Source organism: Anopheles merus, chromosome 2R (genome assembly GCF_017562075.2).
Source record: "Anopheles merus strain MAF chromosome 2R, AmerM5.1, whole genome shotgun sequence".
NCBI lineage: Eukaryota > Metazoa > Arthropoda > Insecta > Diptera > Culicidae > Anopheles > Anopheles merus.
Window position 1 is genome coordinate 57,375,865 of NC_054082.1, and position 20,679 is coordinate 57,396,543.

The 20,679-nt window shown below is 42.6% G+C and overlaps 2 protein-coding genes across 8 annotated transcripts; both read left to right on the plus strand.

Annotated features, from left to right (window-relative positions):
- The first annotated feature begins 1,606 nt into the window (after positions 1-1,606).
- Positions 1,607-2,184, plus strand: LOC121603594. Its single transcript, XM_041932569.1, has 2 exons — positions 1,607-1,728; positions 1,823-2,184. Exons 1-2 carry the CDS (start codon positions 1,642-1,644, stop codon positions 2,144-2,146), a joined length of 411 nt encoding a protein of 136 aa, XP_041788503.1. The 5' UTR covers positions 1,607-1,641; the 3' UTR covers positions 2,147-2,184.
- A 13,081-nt stretch (positions 2,185-15,265) lies between these two features.
- On the plus strand, positions 15,266-19,473 carry LOC121603589. Of its 7 annotated transcripts, none has more exons than XM_041932561.1 (5): positions 15,266-15,465; positions 15,525-15,697; positions 16,079-16,514; positions 16,584-16,722; positions 16,818-19,473. In XM_041932561.1, the coding sequence occupies exon 5, from the start codon at positions 17,045-17,047 to the stop codon at positions 18,803-18,805; it is 1,761 nt and encodes a 586-aa protein (XP_041788495.1). In that variant the 5' UTR covers positions 15,266-15,465; positions 15,525-15,697; positions 16,079-16,514; positions 16,584-16,722; positions 16,818-17,044; the 3' UTR covers positions 18,806-19,473. The 7 variants fall into 7 exon arrangements, with proteins under 7 accessions (XP_041788495.1, XP_041788497.1, XP_041788493.1 ...); XM_041932563.1 differs by having other exon boundaries at positions 16,079-16,380; positions 16,454-16,722; XM_041932559.1 differs by having other exon boundaries at positions 16,059-16,722.
- Positions 19,474-20,679: the final 1,206 nt, after the last annotated feature.

A 20,679-nucleotide genomic window follows, 5' to 3' on the forward strand; every position in this document is an offset into this window, starting at 1 on the left:
CACCCAGCGGATTTCATGCGAAGGATATTGAAAAGCCATCAAAGAAGAGGGCATGATGGTAAGGAAACTTTGATTCTTTTTACTTTTAGATTTCTCATCCATATTTTTGTTTGCAACCTTGGATCGTCGTCGCGGGTCTTATGGGAACTGCGCTATCAGAGCAACAACCGGATGAGCATTTTGTTCCAGGTGGAAATCATCTCAAGTTTGGGAATTGAAGAGAGTTACAGCACACTGTGAACATCGTTGTAAACAATCGAGGGTAACATTTATATATAGCTTATGAACGCATGTGTTTATCTAATTATTCATTAATTCGTTTATTTATTAATTTGAGCATTAGTGCTCCATCGACGTATGTTGTTTGTTGTTCTTTTAAGTAAATTGCTCCAACGGAACAGCTTATCCCGGCCTTTCTCGGGTTTAGTTGCTGTTGCTTGACCGCGACGATTGACACCAGAGTTTGTTACGTTCGTATTGTCGTCGTGTAATCGTGTTATTACTGTTAACGCACTTTGTTTATATCTATTAAGATGCAACAGCATTATTTTTTTCTCCGGAATATCGTTAACGTTGTTCCTCCTCGGTCAAACGGTTGACAGTGGGCAATAAAGTACAATAAATGATGAGAGCAAAACCGCGATGGCTGTTAGTGATTTGCAAAATGAAACCAAGAGCCATTTTACATTTTTTATCTTAAACAAGCATTGGCCCGGAAAGCTACCAAAGCAAATGTGTATTACGTACCACTAGCTGTGTGATAGGTACAATAAAAGGTGCAATTTTTCATTTAATTTGTATAATTAGAAAAGAATAGATAAAAGGTGATTGATAAATATAGTATCAATAGGACATTGCAATTAATAAAAATGGAAAAGCAATGTGTTTATCAATAAATAATATGTAATATATAAACAGCAACTATAAATAGGTAGAGCAATTTAACAAAATAAATGTTTATTTCTTCCTTCTATGGCAGCTTTTTTTAACATTTCCCTGCATGTTTACTCTTGCCGGTGCATGTATCAGTTTTCTTTTTAAATATTCTTTATCATATTCTATATCTACGTCTATTCCCACGTGGTTTGTGGCGATAGACTTAAATAAGCACTGTATTTGGGTAGTTACTAAAAGCTATTTTTTCCTGACGATCCTTCCCAGCTACACCGTGCAAGAAAAGTCCTATCAAACATCACGTCTAAAGCCTCATGCATCCTATTGTTGGCATCCTGGCTGCTGATATTTGCATCTATTATTTAAGTATAACTGCTAAATGCAAAATCATCTCCAGCTATTTTTGATAAAAATGCATCAAACTGTTGTTCATTTCCGATTTTTTAAATTGCTAAACTCTCCGCATTTCTTCTTATACCCTTCATAGGGTTCAGTATTATAGAATGCATCCGACAACGAAGGTAGCAGCTTCCAGAATACTCTGTAGAAGTAATTGAAAAGACTGCTTGATTTGCTCCTGCTGAAGCCTGGTGTTCATCGTCAGTGATCATCATTATTGGCGTCGAAGGCAGCACAAGTTCGTACACAGAAAACGTAGCAGAACTTGTTGACGGTTTCTGATAACTTTTCCTGGTTATATTTTCAGGCAAATTTATTACAACAGGACCATTTGCTCGTTCAGTCGTCATGTACGATGTACCGGTGCTTGTCGATGGCACTTGGTTACCACCATCAAATATCTTGCCTGGCGGACGGATGCGGCTAGGAACACGGGTAACAGATTGCTCAGATATAGCAGTACTCGTTGATGGTTTTTGAACATTAACGCTGATCATTTTGGCTGGTGTACGACTCACAATACAAACAGATCCTCCAGCAGCCGCTATCACCGATGCAGAAGTACTGGTGGGTAAATGTTGTCTTACAACAGCGGTCATCATACCACGCTGATTCTTCGGAGCATGAACTTCGGCAAGCGATACAATCGATGGTACTGCAGATCCCGTCAATGCCTGTTGTCTACCGATCTTCATGCCTGATTCCTGCGGTAGAGCATCAGCAACCTGTACCAATGATGGCGCAGCAGTACAAGTTGACGGTTGCTGTGATGATCCGGTTGCTGTGGTTTCCGCGGGTGCGGAAACGCGCGTCGTGTATTTGCGGCCTAATAGAAAGACAAATTGACGATTAAAGCAATATAATTAAAATTAATGGTTTACATAGATTGCGCTCCACTAACAATATTTTTCTCTTATATTGTCTATTTCAACTGTGCTGTGAGAATTACAGCTGCCGTACGAAGCGCAGCATATTTGAGCAAGCGCAAGCGGACACCAACCACCTGGAGCAAACGTACGCCGAACGAATGGACGTGGTAGACGCGTTATGATTGCAAGGTGATACTTGCGCTCTGAAAATGCTAGCAAAGATGTTTGGGCCACAGAGGTACGTTCCGAGAGTGTAAAAACATGCCGGGCCCACAGGTACGCAACAACCGCGCCCAAATCTATCAGCGATCTATCGAACGATCAGCATGAAATGCACTTGACTTATATTATTCTTCTTTCTTTAGTTTCAGATAAACCGTTCTCATCAATGCCACACCATGTACGGTCGGTTAGTTACACTTCATCACGAAGGACAATCACATCTGGGTAACGGAATGCTGCCAAAACGATGAAGCTGGCTTAGTCCTCTATGACGACAACAAATTGTTTGAACATGTTCAATGAGACAAACAATTTGTTTTGATTTCTCATAATTAACCTTCATTTCTATAACCACCTACCCGGGTATGTTTTGCTTATTCTTTTTATTATAACTTTTTACTGGATTATCGAATCGATCCAAAAAAATTAGAATGCCTAGAGAAACATGTTTTAAAAAAGTGGTAAAAAATTCAAAAAATTTCAATTTTTTTAAATGAGCTTTAAAAAATAAAATCAACTTTTACCCCTTACTTCTATAACCACCTACCCGGGTAGGTAATACATACAATAAAGGATTTTGGTTTGAATTAGTCGCTAATTTTGTAATGATATGTATAGCAATGCATGTAGTTATATTTATAGAATCTATTCCAAAAGTTTTCTAGCTCTTAATATTCTTCTAAAGTCACATAGAATAAATGATTGCCCCGACAGTCGGGAAGACATGGCGGTGTATTAGTGTCAGTTGAACTAATTGCTTTGCATTCAATTTATGTAACTGAAAGCCATACTTCATAAATTTATAACATGAAAACAAGTATTGTTATTATAGCTGCATAGAATAAGTTAAACAAGAAATTTTTTGACCAATAAAATTACAAATTCCCTTATAAAATGTATTACCTACCCGGGTAGGTGGTCATAAAGATGAGGGTGTATTTTTGGTCATAGAAACAAAGGTTAATGGTAATGTATTGCATTCTCAACGCTTAATTTATGTGAAACGCAAATAACTTTCTTTACTTATTTTATGTTTTATGTTTTAATTTAATTACAGGTGAATGCTGCAAATCTCCGTGAAAAACGTTTTCGTTCACTGAATAAGGTTTGTATAGTGTAATAGTGTATTTTTAGAATAATTAATTTTCAATAAAGTAACGGTCAAATGAAAAAAAGCTGTGTTGATATACAACCCGAATGAAAGAAATATACGGATAAGCGAATGTAAACAATACACGAAAGAACGGTAGGTCCGTTTTATCCGTACCCCCCCCCCCCCGCCCAATTATGTCTTCCGTTGGGCGCCTGAGCCATGCACGGTTGGGCGCCTGTTTGTCCTCCTCCGGCGCCGTCAGTTTAGCTGTCAATTGCCTGCCGGGGGGGGGGGGGGGGGGGCCTTAGCTCGCATTTATTTCTATTGGCCATCCCTAGAGGTAGACATAGTTAACTGGGTAAAATCATGTTATGCATTCCAAGGAGCTGCCAAACCGCCGCCCTCAAGAAATACTGCTGTGTGTACAACCAACCGCCTGAGACAGTTTTGTTCACCTGATGCAGTCTACGCTAAACGATATACGCGCAATGGGTGGACCTGGGTAGCTGGCACAATTGTCAAACGCATCGGGACTGTTATATACACCGTCCATACGATTGATAAGAGGATTATACGCAGCCACGTTACCCGGCGCTCTAGCACCAATCGAACACGACATCGAACATGAAATATGTATGGGATTTGACATGTTTGTCTTGTTTGTTTGTTTGTGTCTGACAGTGCACCTCCATATGATTATATGGGTTTGTTCGAGTCGGATGTCGTGTTCTATTGGTGCCAGAGCGCAGCCTTAATCAGTTGCGCGATCGTCGCAACCGTCAGCAACATCACCAACATTCTGTAAACCGTAGAGTTGGCAACCAGATTTACACACGTAAGTTGGCAACCGGCATACCCGGGTATTCCACACGTTTGGATGCAAAACATTAACGATTTTCATAGGAAAACAATGCTTTCTATATTTTAATGCTGTAAGCAAGTAATGCCGACCATATATTCTCTTCTATTTCATTTATTCATTAAGTTTTTTCATTTTATTATAAAAATAACGGTCAAATTGAAATTTGGAATCGCTTGAATTTGACTCGAAAATAAGCACAATACGAAAAGAGGATGAAGAGAAACGTCATTCTCCATACAAAATGTAAGGAATACCCGGGTATGCTGTTTGCCAACTTACGTGGTAAAGTTTGAAAAAAATCAAAATAAAATTCTTACAGGCTGTTTAAAATTACAACTTATGCACCAAAAAATCATAAATTAAAAGTTGGGAGGCTACGGAAAATCTCAGGTCAATAAAAGCAATGAATCAAAAGTTATTGCAGTTTGAAGTTGAAAAAAATACCCGGGTATCCGGGTGCCAACTTAAAGGTTAAAACGGTTGTAGCAGCTCACTGTCAAGGTGTTATAAATGACAACGTGAAGTTGTTCAGAGTAAAATGACATTTCTCGACTTGACTTATCTGTTCCGGGGGCTCCGGTATAAAAATCGGGGAGGGCTGGTGCGGGGTAATGAAATTTATATGCAGAGAGTGACAGATGTCCCCCACAATGTCGCCCAGCAAAAGCGATAAAAATCAACCTTCTAAATCAAGGTGGAATGTATAATGAGGTGTAGTTATAGCGCTTTTGGCGATCCCCCCCCCTGGGCTCCGATTTTGACAGATGGTTTTCCGCTTGTATATGTATTGATGGATTGTTTACGTTTTGGATGGTCAATATTTGGTGGAGATCAATTTGGGTGAATATTTTAGTTTATTAGAACACAGCCCGTGATTTAAAATGGAAATTTTCCTTCGAGAACTTGAAGCGTTCGCCAAACGCGGAAAACTAACTGTCACTTTTCTTCGTCGATTCTTCTTCCACCTAGCTGTCAAAATGGGCTTATAACTTGACCTGATATCTTTACGGTCCTTGTTCTAAATACATTATCCTTGCTCACTGTGCAGTTCGCGTGGTACGCAGAGTACGAGCTGTCATCAAGAGAGCTGTCAGAATTCCTTTGCGTGAACGACCATCCTGTTTGGCGCCCATTTTGAGAGCAGACCGATTTGTGAAAAGCAAAATAAAGATAATTGAACTAAACGCTAAAGTGGTGACCCCGATGTGATCCGTCAATATTTTTCACAACTACGAACGAATACAAACAATAAAGAACGAGAACGCACCTGTACCGTGTGCTCAGCATGTTTATGCTGGTGAAAGTGTAACATCCGCGGCTGTTGCAGCAATTGCTATCTCGCGTCTTAACCCACCAGTTATGGCCGACACCAACATTGACGCATATTTTATGTCCCTCGAGTTTTGGTTTGCTGCATCTGGAATCACTGCCCAACATGACTCTCAACGGTACAATATCGCCATGGCTCAGGTACCCCCGCAGAAACTTGGTGAACTTCGCACAATTGTCGAGAATACTCCAACTAGTGGAAAATACGCATACATTAAATCAAAGCTGACGGAATATTTCGCTGACAGCCAGCAGCGGCGTTTGCATCGTGTGTTGTCTGAAATGCCCCTTGGAGATTTAAAGCCTAGCCATATTTTTAACGAGATGAAGTGAGTTGCTGGCGATTCTCTAGGGGACACTTTGCTGCTAGACTTATGGGCAGCTCGACTTCCTGCTCACGCCCAAGCAGCAGTAATGGCTTCGCGTGGTGATGCCGCTGACAAGACGACTATAGCTGATGCTATTGTCGAATCTATGAGCCTGTGAAATATTAGCTCTATCGGTCAGGAAACAACTACAACTGCTCTCAATGTAACATCGAGTGACTAACAGATTCAGGATCTTAAATTGGCAATCGACGAATAATCGAAACGACTCGACAAGATTCATCCTAATAACCCCCAAGGTCGATCCCGTTCCCGCGCACGTAGCACGGATGCTGATCTCGCTAGAGACACATCAAATGGGCCATGCTGGTATCATCGTACTTACGGAAGTAATGCTAGAGTATGTCGTGCACCTTGCTCCGTAGGTAATTGGCCTTCTTCCAGCCAGCAATGACGCTACTCTGCTGATGCTGTAGAGGAAAATGGCGAACTTTCTTCGGCAGCCACAATCTGTTGACTGAAAATTGCAGATTGTTCTACTAATATGCAATTTCTTATCGATACCGGAGCGGATGTTTCCGTCGTTTCAAAAAGATCAAAATCAGCCAGAGTAAAGCCTTCGTCCGTCCAATTGTTTGCCGCTAATGGAACTGCTATTGAAGCATACGGTGAAGTGTTTCTGAAAGTAAACCTCGGCCTTTGTCGTGAATTTGTGTGGTGGTTTCTCATTGCTGATGTCTCAACGGGTATCATCGGAGCAGACTTTTTACGGAAGTTTGATCTTCTTATTGACTTAAAACGTGGCCGCCGTATAGACAACACTACCAATTTAGAGCCACATGGTTTTCTTACCAGAGATATTGACATTTCGCTGAAAACTTTTTCCGCGGCGTCGCCATATGTAGAGTTTCTAACTGAATTTCCACAAATAACACACCTCGCCCCTGTGGGTGCAACAACTAAGTCTTCTGTTATGCATAGAATTGAAACGACTGGCCAGCTTGCTAGAACTAGAACTATATGCTAGAACTCTAAGACTTTCACCAGAAAAATTCGAAGCAGCCCGTAACGAATTCGAACTTTTGATGAAATTGGGAATATGTCGTCCATCAAGCAGCAATTGGGCTAGACCTCTAAACATGGTCTCTAAACATGTGAATTTGGTCGCGATAAGCCCAATTTCTTGGGTAACGCTGTATCTGCTGGAAGAATTCGCCCATTACCTGATCGCCTACCTGCCATCCAAAACTTTAACCTTCCTTCGACAGTAAAGGAACTTAAACGAATCCTGGCAAAAATCAATTTTTATCGAAGGTTCATTCCGCATGCCATTGAAGCTCAAATTCTATTATTGAACATGATCCGGGAAATAAACGAAACGACTGCTCTCCTTTGTCCTGGACTGACAACACTCTTGCAGCTTTTGATCAATATAAACAACAACTCGCACAAGCCACCTTATTATCTCATCCTGCTAAATCTGCTGAGCTTTCTCTTTGGGTTGATGCCTCAAATATTGCCGCTGGTGCTGTATTACATCAAATTGTGGAGGGAAACGTTCAACCCCTGGGATTCTTTTGTAAAAAAATTGATAAAGCGCAGCTGCGGTATAGTACTTACGATCAAGAATTATCAGCAATATATCTAGCAGTGCATCACTTTAAGTGTTATGTATGGTCCAACCTGCTGTTGGGAATTATTGCGCTACCTCGCCAACCGCGTTTTGACGTCTGTCAATTTCGGGCGCGCCTTCGGGTTAAGCTTCGCTTTTTACGCACTCCCGCTCTATCTTGAAAACAAACTTAACGTGTGTAACGTCCGGACTAATATCGCCCACTGTGCACTCAACCCGAACCCCAAACGCAGCGGTATATACGCATTATACCTTTGTCGCTCACGCGACGTGAGTACCAGTGAGCGTATGCGTAGGCGGTGAGCGTATGCGTAGGCGCCTACGGTGAGCGTAGGCGGAGCTTAGTAGTACCACTACTACTAAGCCGACAAAACTGTTTCCTTGCGGAACACATGCATCAGAGCTGCGCGGCAACAAGCGCAAGTTGGCAAACTTGCGCACAGGAACCCTGGTTCGATTCCGCGTAGCGATTACTATTTTCTTCTTACGTTCCAGAACAGGATTACACTAAAATACGGAAAAAACGTTTTACTAAATATAATTATATTTTCGCGGAAAATGCTCTAGGCAATCGCTAGAGCAGCATGTTGCTTGTAAACGACTCCAGTGGAAGAAAAATAAAATAGGTAGTAGCAAAAGGAGAAATTTTGTGCAAGAGACTATTACTTCCGATTATTCCGAAAGTATTTAGATCCGTTCCACACAAGCCCTGTACTCCCTTCGAGACCCTACCCAAGGCAATCTTGACTGGACACTACTTGGCGAGAAGGCGTGGTCACCATCCTCTCCTTTACTACCCGGGCTCGTTCCCTCGTGTCAACTGACCAAGGTGTTCGACATTGGCAGGATTCCCCTTCCGTCCGCATAGGCCCCCGCAAGCTTGGGGCAACTAGCTGGAAGGCAGCCGTGAGGCGCGAATCTCTGTCGGTGAAGACGCTGCGGGAGGGAGGCACTTGGTGCAAGACCGTGGTCGGCGGGTCCGCTTCGTCCATCCGCTTCGACAGCACGGGAAGGCAGCGGGCATATATTTGCCGCACGGAAGCCGACGGCATCGCCAGGACCAGTCTCCTTCGCGGCTGGTCGGTGCACGACGGAGGCCGGGCGACATTGGTGGCTCCAGAGAGGACTAGCAACCGCTAGATTCTACATCGTGAGGCGTACAGATACGGACTGTATCAAGGCGCAAGGGTGCTTCGAGGAAGTGCTTCCATCGGACCGGTGGACGTTCGAGCAGGTTTTCCGGAAGGCGAAAGAACGCGCCAAGTGATCGCGTTATCTGGCCTGCGGACAAGTACCATCGCGTGAACCGACTGGTGGCAACTCGGCAGCAACAGGCAGCGACGTGAGACGATTGGCTCAATCTGGTTCAGCAGATAGAGGAAGAGAAGAGAAGACCAGAGCGACGAATCGCAGCCGCTGATATGGAGACGAGAGGAAAGAGTTCGGGAAAGCTCTTTGTAGTAAACCCGAACGGGGCGTGCAGGTTATGCACGAGGAAAGATGAATTGGACCAAATGGTGCAGTGTGATGACTGCGACACCTGGTTCCACTTGGGCTGTGCAAAGCTATCCAAGTTACCGACGGAAAGCGAGCCATTTTTGTGTGTTGAATGCGATAAGCGCCCAATGGAAGAAGTTCCGGGGCCTTCGAAGGCAAACGAGCCGGTAGCGGGAACGAAGATAGCGCTCGAGCAATCGCTAATATTGCAGCTTGTGGAAGCATTGAAAATGCTGCAGGGTGAGCCAAAAACCACCACCACGCCAGCTGTAAAAAAGACGAACTGGTCGAACTTCCTGTGTTCGACGGAAGGCCGAGAGATTGGCCGTTCTTTAAGCAAACCCTAACGGAAACTACCAAACAAGGTAGATTTACTGAGCTGGAGAATCTCCACAGAATCCAACGATATGTGCGAGGCGAAGCCGCGAAATGCATAAGACCACTGCTACTCGATTCGAAAAATGTGGCTGCGATAATCGATAGGCTAGAAGAAAGCTTCGGTAGACCTGAACTGGTGTACAGGGAATTGTTGAAGGATGTGATGAAGGTACGTGTTGATCATGCAACAAAAATACCGGAATTATCAAACGCCATTGATAATCTGGTTACCAACATGATCGTACTAAAGTGTACGTCATACCTGAACGACGCAAGACTGATCGATGATATAATAACAAAACTAGACATGACGTACCAGGAAAAATGGCTTGATTATAAAGACAGCGTGAGAGACGACGTTACATTGGAAGATGTAAATGACTGGCTGAAGACAGCGGCGCGAAAAATTCGCCGCATAACCTCACTACCTGGCCGTGAAAGGGTATTGATGCACGGAGATGACACAAAAAACCGCCCAATTAACCGAGAGAGCATTCGGAAGCAGAGGAAATTGTGTTCAGACTGCAAGGGCGATCATTGGCTAATAGATTGTTCCATATTTTGCGAACGAGATATTGGTGCAAAATGGACGATCGTTAGAAAGGCAGGTATTTGCCACGGTTGTTTAAAGTACACAAATCACCAAATAAGAGATTGTCGACTATGGAAGGGTTGCGGGGTGAATGGTTGCAACCAAAGACACCACTCAATTATGCATGACACGAGGAGAGAGGTACAACACGTTCCCGAACAAGGTGTTCATCACCACGGAGCAGCACCAAAAAAGTGTATCTATTACCAGATAGTACCAGTAACGTTGCGAAACGGCTCGACAAAAATCAAGACATACGCGTTTCTCGATGCCGGATCATCAGTGACACTATTAGAAGAAAGTATGGCGAAACGGATGAAACTCGAAGGTGTGCGAGATCCACTCACTATGAAATGGACAGGGGACATTGAGAGCTGTGAGAGTTTCAGTAGAAGAGTAAAACTCAGAATACAAGGAAGCTCGGAACAGGAATACTCGATGGAAGACGTGCGTACCGTCAAGCGTTTAAACCTCCCCGTGCAATCACTAGACGCAACGAGGCTAACAAAGGAATATAGTCACCTCCTAGATGCTCCGATCGAAAGCTATAGCTACGCTCGTCCAATGATTTTAATTGGGTTGAACAATAGCCATCTGATACTACCGACTGCCTGGAAGGCGGGACTACCGAACGAACCAGTCGCGATCAAGACGAAGCTTGGATGGGTCGTGTTCGGAAAAGAAGGAGTAGAAGCTTCAAACCATCCGGAACGATTGATGATTTTGAAGGAAGAAGATTGTATGGACGAGATGTTGCAAAAATACTTCTCGACTGAAGATTTCGGAGTAAAAACTACGGTGAAGCTCGTTAGCAGTGAGGAAGAGGAGAGAGCGGACCGTATAATAAGAGACACAATGGTGTTTAAGGATGGCAGATATGAAATCGGTCTCTTGTGGAGGTTGAATGAAGTCAACTTTCCTGACAGTTTTTCGAATGCGATGGGTAGACTTAAGAGTCTAGAGCGACAATTGGACAAACAACCTGCCCTTAAGGAATGGGCCTTACAAACGTTCAAAGACTACGAGAAAAAAGGTTACATTCGGAAGCTTACGCCGTCAGAATTGTTGAAGATTGATTCAAAGATTTACTATCTCCCGCACTTCATCGTCAGCAACAAAAACAAGCCGAATTCGAAGCCACGATTGGTGTTTGACGCCGCCGCTAAGATTGAAGGAGTATCGCTAAACTCTCAGCTTCTAGCAGGTCCGGATGCAACGACGTCGCTATTCGGTATACTCGTGAGATTCAGAGAAGGAAAGATTGCTGTAGCAGGTGACATAAAAGAAATGTTTCACCAGGTTATGGTGAGACAGGACGATCAGCAATCGCAAAGGATACTATGGCGTGGGTGTGATGAGCGGAAGGCGCCTGATGTATACGTCATGCAGGTTATGACATTCGGTGCTACATGTTCACCCTCATGTGCACAAGCAGTCAAAAATGAGAACGCTCTTCGATTGAAGGATTATTACCCACGGGCATACAACGCGATCGTAAAACAACATTACGTCGACGATTATATCGACAGTTTTGCGACAGAAAGCGAAGCAATACAAACCAGTCAACAAGTAGTTGCGGTTCATGATCGAGCTGGGTTCCATATCCGCAATTTTATTAGCAATTCGCGTCAGCTACTTCAGAGATTACCAGAAGAAAGAAGGCAAACAAAGAGTACAGAACTTTTCTTTGAAGAGAAGAGTGGCTCATATGAAAAGGTGCTAGGAATTTTTTGGAAAACCCCTAGCGATACGCTAGGCTATAAGATAAAGTTTTCGAACCTGCGCACCGATATATTGGAATCCAACCGAAGTCCAACAAAAAGGGAAGTTCTCAGCTTTGTTATGAGCATTTATGACCCTCTGGGGCTAATAAGTCATATTGCTATTCATGGCAGAATCCTACTTAGGCCAATCCACCTGGCAGTAAACGGCTGGGATGAAGAGATACCAGACGATCTAAAGGAAGACTGGGGCAAGTGGATAAAACTAATCGAGAAAGCAAATCAGCTAGAGGTGCCACGATGCATCAGGCCGGCAGGTGCAATCTTCAGTGAACTACACACGTTCGTAGATGCATCTACCGAGGCATTTGCTGCCTGCGTATATATGAGAAGCTTCGATGGAACAAACACCGTCACCCATTTACTAGCAGGAAAGGCTCGGGTGGCGCCCATTAAGCAATTGTCGATTCCACGCCTGGAATTGCAAGCGGCAGTTTTGGGGGCACGGTTGGCCAACACGGTTAAGCAAGAGCTAAGGGTGGAGGTAACAAGAATGTATTACTGGAGCGATTCGCAGACGACGCTTGCGTGGATTAAAAATAGGAGGCGACGATACCATCCGTTTGTCACCCATCGAGTTAGTGAAATTCTCGAAACGACGGCCATGAATCAGTGGCGCTGGGTACCAACTAGAGAAAATCCAGCAGACGCAGCGACGAAGCTTACAAACAACCAAGAAATGTGGTTGTCAGGACCGGCATTCTTGACAAAAGGTGAGGATGAATGGCCTATGAGCAGGGCTGAATTGGCCACGGAAGAAGAAGTGGTTAACTGCCATTCGGAAAATGCTGACCCTTTAAACATAGAACGTTACTCCGAATGGAAAAAGCTAGTTCGTCACGGTCTAATGTTACGAAAATTTTCGCAGTACGTTGCAGACAGAAAGAAATTCACAAAAGTTATTCGAATGAGTGACGTAGAAGCAGTTGAAGGGTACCTCTACAAAAAGGCGCAGCGAGAAGCATTTCCAGAGGAAATAAAATGCTTAGAGAAGGGAGAAATGGTGGGCAAGACGAGTTCACTGCGAACGCTGACGCCATTTTTAGACAAAGTTGGAATAATGCGCAGCAATAGCCGACTCTGCAATGCGGAGTGTATTCCATCGACTGCAAGATTGCCTATTATCTTGCCACAAAAGCACCGTTTGACGAAACTCATCGTGCGCGATCGCCACGAAAGGTGTATGCATCAAGCAGACAATGTGGTAATAGCAGAGCTAAGGCAAGAGTTTTGGATTATCAACATAAGGGCGGCGCTTAATAACGTCAAGCAGTGCTGCCAATGGTGCATATTACACTCCTGTAAGCCGGTGGCACCCATGATGGCACCAGTACCAGACTGCCGAGTTAAACCGTACACCCCGCCATTTACTCACTGCGGAGTCGATTATTTCGGACCGTTCGAAGTAGCAGTTCGCCGATCAACTGAGAAACGGTGGGGAGTGATTTTCGTGTGTATGTCCACACGTGCCATACATTTGGAGGTAGCACCGAAACTCGACACAGACAGCTTTCTCATGTGCCTTAAAAATTTCCAACACAGAAGAGGGAAGGTTAGTCACATGTATAGTGACAATGGCACTAACTTCGTTGGTGCGGAGAAGGAACTTCGCAACCTAGCGAAGGAAATCAACGATAGAATGGGAAGAGAAGCAGCCAGTGAGTTCCAGATAGAATGGCACTTTAATCCTCCATCGGCACCACACTTCGGCGGACTATGGGAAAGGCAAATTCAGACCATCAAAAAAGGTCTGAGGCAGATGATGGAAGACTGGAAGCTGCGCAAACCGTCGCCAGAAAGATTGACCGCTACGCTGCTGCAAATTGAGTTTATATTAAACTCAAGACCCTTGACTCATATACCAGTGGATAACAAAGAGGAGGAAGTACTAACACCCTTTCACTTCCTTTTAGGGCGAAGCGGTAGCGCTATACCGCCGTGGACGCTCTCAACCTCCAGCATCGACCACAAGCAGTTCAAACTAGTCCAGCATAACGCGAAGCTATTCTGGGACAAGTGGAAGGGGGAGTATCTGCCTACGCTCCTAAAAAGGGATAAGTGGACCAATAAGGTGGTGCCAGTGAATGAAGGTGATGTCGTTGTACTGACTGATGACAACGCTCCTCCAGGATCTTGGATAAAAGGTCGGGTGAATAAGGTGCATCTTGCTAAGGATGGACAGGTCCGATCTGTTGAGGTGAATACCTTAAAGGGAATTTTAACTAGACCAGTGGTTAAAATAGCAGTGGTAGACGTGAAGGATAAGGAGCACTTGCTCATCACAAACCCAGCCAAAAGGAAGATTAGTATGGCACAATACCTTATCACGAAACGAAACAAAATGGAGGATACAACAAATCAGCAGTAAGGATGACGATTCAAGGTGGTAATCCAAGCGATTGGATTACGAGGGGAAGGATGTCGCTCACGCGACGTGAGTACCAGTGAGCGTATGCGTAGGCGGTGAGCGTATGCGTAGGCGCCTACGGTGAGCGTAGGCGGAGCTTAGTAGTACCACTACTACTAAGCCGACAAAACTGTTTCCTTGCGGAACACATGCATCAGAGCTGCGCGGCAACAAGCGCAAGTTGGCAAACTTGCGCACAGGAACCCTGGTTCGATTCCGCGTAGCGATTACTATTTTCTTCTTACGTTCCAGAACAGGATTACACTAAAATACGGAAAAAACGTTTTACTAAATATAATTATATTTTCGCGGAAAATGCTCTAGGCAATCGCTAGAGCAGCATGTTGCTTGTAAACGACTCCAGTGGAAGAAAAATAAAATAGGTAGTAGCAAAAGGAGAAATTTTGTGCAAGAGACTATTACTTCCGATTATTCCGAAAGTATTTAGATCCGTTCCACACAAGCCCTGTACTCCCTTCGAGACCCTACCCAAGGCAATCTTGACTGGACACTACTTGGCGAGAAGGCGTGGTCACCATCCTCTCCTTTACTACCCGGGCTCGTTCCCTCGTGTCAACTGACCAAGGTGTTCGACATTGGCAGGATTCCCCTTCCGTCCGCATAGGCCCCCGCAAGCTTGGGGCAACTAGCTGGAAGGCAGCCGTGAGGCGCGAATCTCTGTCGGTGAAGACGCTGCGGGAGGGAGGCACTTGGTGCAAGACCGTGGTCGGCGGGTCCGCTTCGTCCATCCGCTTCGACAGCACGGGAAGGCAGCGGGCATATATTTGCCGCACGGAAGCCGACGGCATCGCCAGGACCAGTCTCCTTCGCGGCTGGTCGGTGCACGACGGAGGCCGGGCGACAACCTTGACTGCTGGAGCACCCGGTGTGCTAGATGAACTGTCATAAAATAAAGTCTCCCCCGTGGACAATTCGAGCAGTTTTTCTCCGGTTCCTCAACCCGCTCTGCCACACTTCACCCATGTATCTTGAATTGCTTGCAAGATTTCATATTGCCATCTCTGTTTAGCACACGGATGAGTTTTTCTGCTTGGGTACCAACAACGATTTTCAATCCATATCAAAAGGTATAAACACAGCTACCATGTATATACACAGTGGCTTACAAATGTATGCATGTATTGGTTGACATTGCAAGTGCGTCGGCAAAGGATAAACAAGTGTAAAGGAGCCGGTGTTTGAAAAACAAAGCAGTAGTGTATTAATCTATATTTTGTGCAGTTTTAGATCCAGATTATTGACGAGAGAACCATCAGCAATGGCTTCAAGATCATCCCAATATCGGAAGCGTCGTCGCTTTATGGAAGAAGTGGAGAGAGAAATAAACAATGATATCAATAATATGGAGACTTCCTCACCTGTCATGGTTCCGGCATCGACGAGCAGGATGTTCAGTAAGTAACTAATATTGTGTTTTTTAGTGTACTATTTACATGGAAAACGGAATTTTGTCATAGTATATTGCTGATTGGTAATCAGCAGCTACGTTGATTCATATTCCGATCACAATTTTTGGTTCTGCACCGCCATCGTTTTTGCATCGGTTCTGCACCGCCACCCACAATAGCATCATGACGTTTTTTATGTTTAACCTTACTTAGGAAATCACGTCGTCGTTTTCTGGTTGGCAGTGGAATCCAAAAAATAAGTTTTTTTTTGCTTTTTAAATTGTTTTTGGTAAAAACAGACAGGCACTTGAATTAGCTAAATATCCATCGCGACATGATGATGTTTTGTTCTTTAACGATACATTAGCAGGACTTTCTTCCTTGCAGCAAAGCAACTTTCGAAGGCTACTTTGCTGTCTACTTTAAACTAGACCGCTGCGGGTACCTCGGCAGCGCTGAAACCAACATCCGTGGCCAAAGCAGCTTGTTTCTCATCGTTTATTGGCGATTCCGTATCATCTCCCTGAACCCTGCCTGTTGCTGCTGAAGCGCGCCGTGACCAGCCGCAATCTGCAGTGACGCTGGTGGGGTTGGAGGAAGTCTGGCTCGAAGCTTCTCTCGACAACGCATCGTTGCCTCTCGTTGGTTAGCGTTGCGTGGCTCGTTGCGGACGCGCCGAACAGTTTCAGGTTGTGTCTCTTCGTATTACTCAATGATTTGCGACGCCAGGGCAACTCGTTCATTGTATCATGCTCCCTGTAGTTGAACCGTGATTCGCCTAGAAGCTTCGTAGATATGGCTCCAGTTCTCGACCTCGCGACAGGTGAGGTTGGAGGGTGTCCGTCGAATCGAACCTGATGAACCATGGCCGATAAGCTTCTGGATTTTGCAGCAAAGCGCGGGCACTCCAACAACACGTGTTCCTCGTCCTCCGAAATGCCGATGATCCACTGTCCTGACCTGTTTAAGCCTGTGCCTGGGCCATATGGAAGGTCGTGTCTCTGTGTTAATGCGTTAATCGCTGACGGAAGGTGCTAATTTAATTGCATTGTTAACTTACTATTTGTGCCATAAATATGTGTTTAATTGAACTAATGCTTTGTTTTTCTCTTTTGTTTCTTTACAGACGAATTGCATAGTACTGATAGCAACTTAGGTGGGAATGTAGAGTGTAGCTTTAGCTTGGATGAAGATACTATCAATACTCACAATGACAGCACTGCAACTGTTGACGAAAATAATTTGGATGATATAGAAGATGAACAGGAAGATTGTACTGAAGATTTGTATGACGCTTATAACTATTTGAATGATTTTCAAAGTTTGAAAGAAGCTTTAAGATATTTGGCAATAATGGGTCATCTTTCTCGCAACTTTCTCAACTTGCTTCTAGCAATTTTGAGAAAATTTGGTCATCCTGAACTTCCTAAAGATGGTCGTACTTTACTTAAAATTCCTAAAGTTAGCCAAGAGATTCAGCATATAGCAGGTGGACAAATGTGGTATTCAGGGATAGAAGTTGGCCTTCGAAATTATTTTAGGAATCATGTACCAGAGAAAAATAAGTTTTCGCTACATATTTTTATTGATGGGCTTCCTCTCTTCAAAAGTAGTGCTACACAATTTTGGCCAATTCTTTTTAAAGTAAAAGAAATTCCCGATTGCCCGGTAATGATCGCAGGTGTATTTTGTGGTCAGAAAAAACCGACCGACTTAGAGCCTTATTTGCGACAGCTCGTAGATGAATTAAACAATTTGCAAGTAATAGGCATGCTGTTTGGAGAGAAAGTTGTAAAAATTTTTGCCAAGGCTTTTGTCACCGATACCCCTGCGCGGGCCTTTATAAAATCGGTAATGTACTTTCCGGCAAAACATGGATGCACGAAGTGTACTCTCGTTGGAGAGTTTGTAAAACCGGAGCGCAAAGTAATATTTTGTTCACCACAACCTGCTCCACCACGCACAGATGAAAGTTTTAGACAAAGACACGATATAGAGCATCATAAAGAAATTCGATCTCCTTTAGAAGAGATTGATGGATTAGATATGATCAGAAGTTTTCCCACATCTGACCGACTTCATCTTATCGATATTGGCAACACTCGTAAATTTTTGTACGGCCTTTTTCATCATAAATTTCTAAGTTTTGTAATATGGTCTAGTGAGCACAAGAAAAATGCCTCTCACTTTTTGATGAAAACGAAACTGCCTTCTGAAATACATCGACCATTTCGATCTCTTGACACTCTTCAGTATTGGAAAGCAACTGAATTTAGGTCATTCCTACACTATATTAGCCCTGTCATATATAAAGATTTTATGCACCGTGAGGGCTTTAACCATTATTTGCTCTACTTTTGTGGCATAACTATTTTCTCATCGTCAGTATATAAACATTTAAACCCGCTTGCAAAAAGAATGCTTCAACAATTTGTAGTTGATTTCCCACTGTACTATGGTCGCACCCATATGAGCAGTAATGTACACAATCTTCTCCACGTATTTGATGACGTTGAAGAACTTGGTCCATTGGACGATTGGTCTTCCTATGATTATGAAAACTTTTTACAGTTTATTAAACGAGATGTTAAGACAGGTTCAAAATGTGTGGAACAAGTAGCGGGCAGATGCAAGTTATATGCCTCAATTAATGTGCATCATGGTCCCAAAGAAAAGAAATATCCCTGTTTGACTATAGATGGCTGTGGAGTGCATGTTACTGAAAGCTTTGTTTTAAAACCAAAATTTCGGGATCAATGGTTTTTAACAAAATCAAATGGTATAGTGAAGTTTTTGAGAGCAGAAATCTCTCCGCAGAATTCCTTGGTTATCGTTGGAATCAAGTATGATGATAAGGAAAAATATTTTACGGCTACATTTAAAGATAATGTATCTTTTGTAGAGATACAGTCTAGTGAACTGAACATTTATAAACTAAATTCATATTCACCATCTACTATGGTGACACTTGACCTTAAGTCTATTAAATGTAAGTTAGTTGCCGTTAATTTACCCCCTCGTCCTCTTGTGTACTTTGATGTTGATGAATTTCAAGATTCTATGCCTCCATCTGTATTATTTTTTCCATTATTACACACTTTTCTTCCAAACTAACCATATTTTTTATTTTAAAATCATACTTGTGACATGTTTTGTCTTAGTGTAAATTACAATGTTTTTGGTTTTTTCAAAGGTTTAGGGTAAGGGTTTATTTCAAAACTTGTGGTGGAGGGTATATCATAGTATATATAATATATCATATAATGTATTATGTAGAGGGTTTAGGTTGACGATGTATTACATAACATTTTCAAAGAGGGTATATCATAATAAAAGTATAAAATAGTTTTGATCAGATAGATCAGCACGAATTGTCGCTAGTACATGCATTTAATAATAATTGTAAAAATTAGTGACAAAACCAAGGGATTCATTACATGTTTGTTGATACTTTTTTATAAAAACACAATTATTTTTGGTAATTTGGACTTATTACTACATTTTAATGACAATGCCAATCTTTAAAACAAATTATCCAATCAACCTGTGATCCATAAGTAGTGTAAGATCCACGACAGTTATAACTAAAATATTAGAATAGTTGATTGATCGTATGGTATCTTTTGATCATTCCGTACAAACACTAATCTCCAACATCTATTTTTTTATAATACTACTCAACGTGTTTCGCATCCCATACGAGGATACATCGAGGAAAAGCTATCCCCTTACGTGACAACTGCGCTTACTATGGCATTTCTTCCAGTCTCAACAGTTCCGCTTTTTTTTTCAGATAAAAAGTAAGTTCACATTTATTGTTTCATTTCTACATTTTATATCAATTACTATATATTCAGTAATAATGCAATCTTATCACTTTTTTACAGCTCTTTGGAACATTGCTCATAGCAAGGATTTATTTCGTAATTTTGTATAATGCATTTACACAACTGTAATAAGTGAGTATTATTTCATTTGAATTCTTGTTTGATATTCTAATTCTAATTAAATAGTTCATCTAGATTATAATAGAGCTCCCACTAATTTTAAGAACTATAATCTATTTATCTTCTACTATTTACACACTACTTGATCTCGGCTTATGGCAACTAGACTTATTTATGTATTTGTTTCGTTTTAAATTATCACTATGATTTAATTTCAGCTGCATCCAATCTTTTAATATCTTATCCGAGCAATTTCCTCCTAATTCTTGTATAACTAGTACTATATTTTTATATTTACACAAAGGTATTTTATCTCCTACTTTTGCTCTTCCTGTCCACGAACATTGCAGTAAAATATTAGGCCCTAGGATCAAATGTAGAGCGTCACAAGCACGTTGTTTAAAATCGCCCTCTGCAATATTTTGTTTCACCCATTGCACAAATTCATCATGGTACTCTTTTTTTTTCAGCTTCTCCTCCAGGGCATTCATCTCTTCAATGGATTCTACTGTGCAAAAGGTTGGCGAAGGGGTATTATCCGTGAGGCTTAAGCAGGTGTTTTGATTCACCAACAGTTGTTGCATCATCCCGGTCAGAACATCGAGCTTGTTATTCATTACATCGTTCTGGACCTTTAGCTGAGCTACCATTCGGCGTAAAATCATACATTCTTTTGCCAAATCAGTTGGTGCTGGCACGTTGTTGTTTTTGTCCTCCATCTAAAAAAGTTCATCTTATAGAGTTTCATAGAGTATTTAAACGTATCCTATGAGTATTGTTTTACCTTGTGTATGCAAATCTATATCGACCAGCTAAGCTTTTTTGTCAAACAATGAGGAGCTCTACACGAAGTGAATCTAGTGAACATTACAATCTCTTAAATTCTTTGAATTCAAACGTGACATTTCATTTGGCGCCGAAAGAAAATTGATATCACAACTACATACATAAATACCCTCGTACCTCACCAATACATATAAATCAAGGTCGGCGCGCGTACACTCACACACTCGCAAAAGCCTTTTCTCTTATCCCCTAATT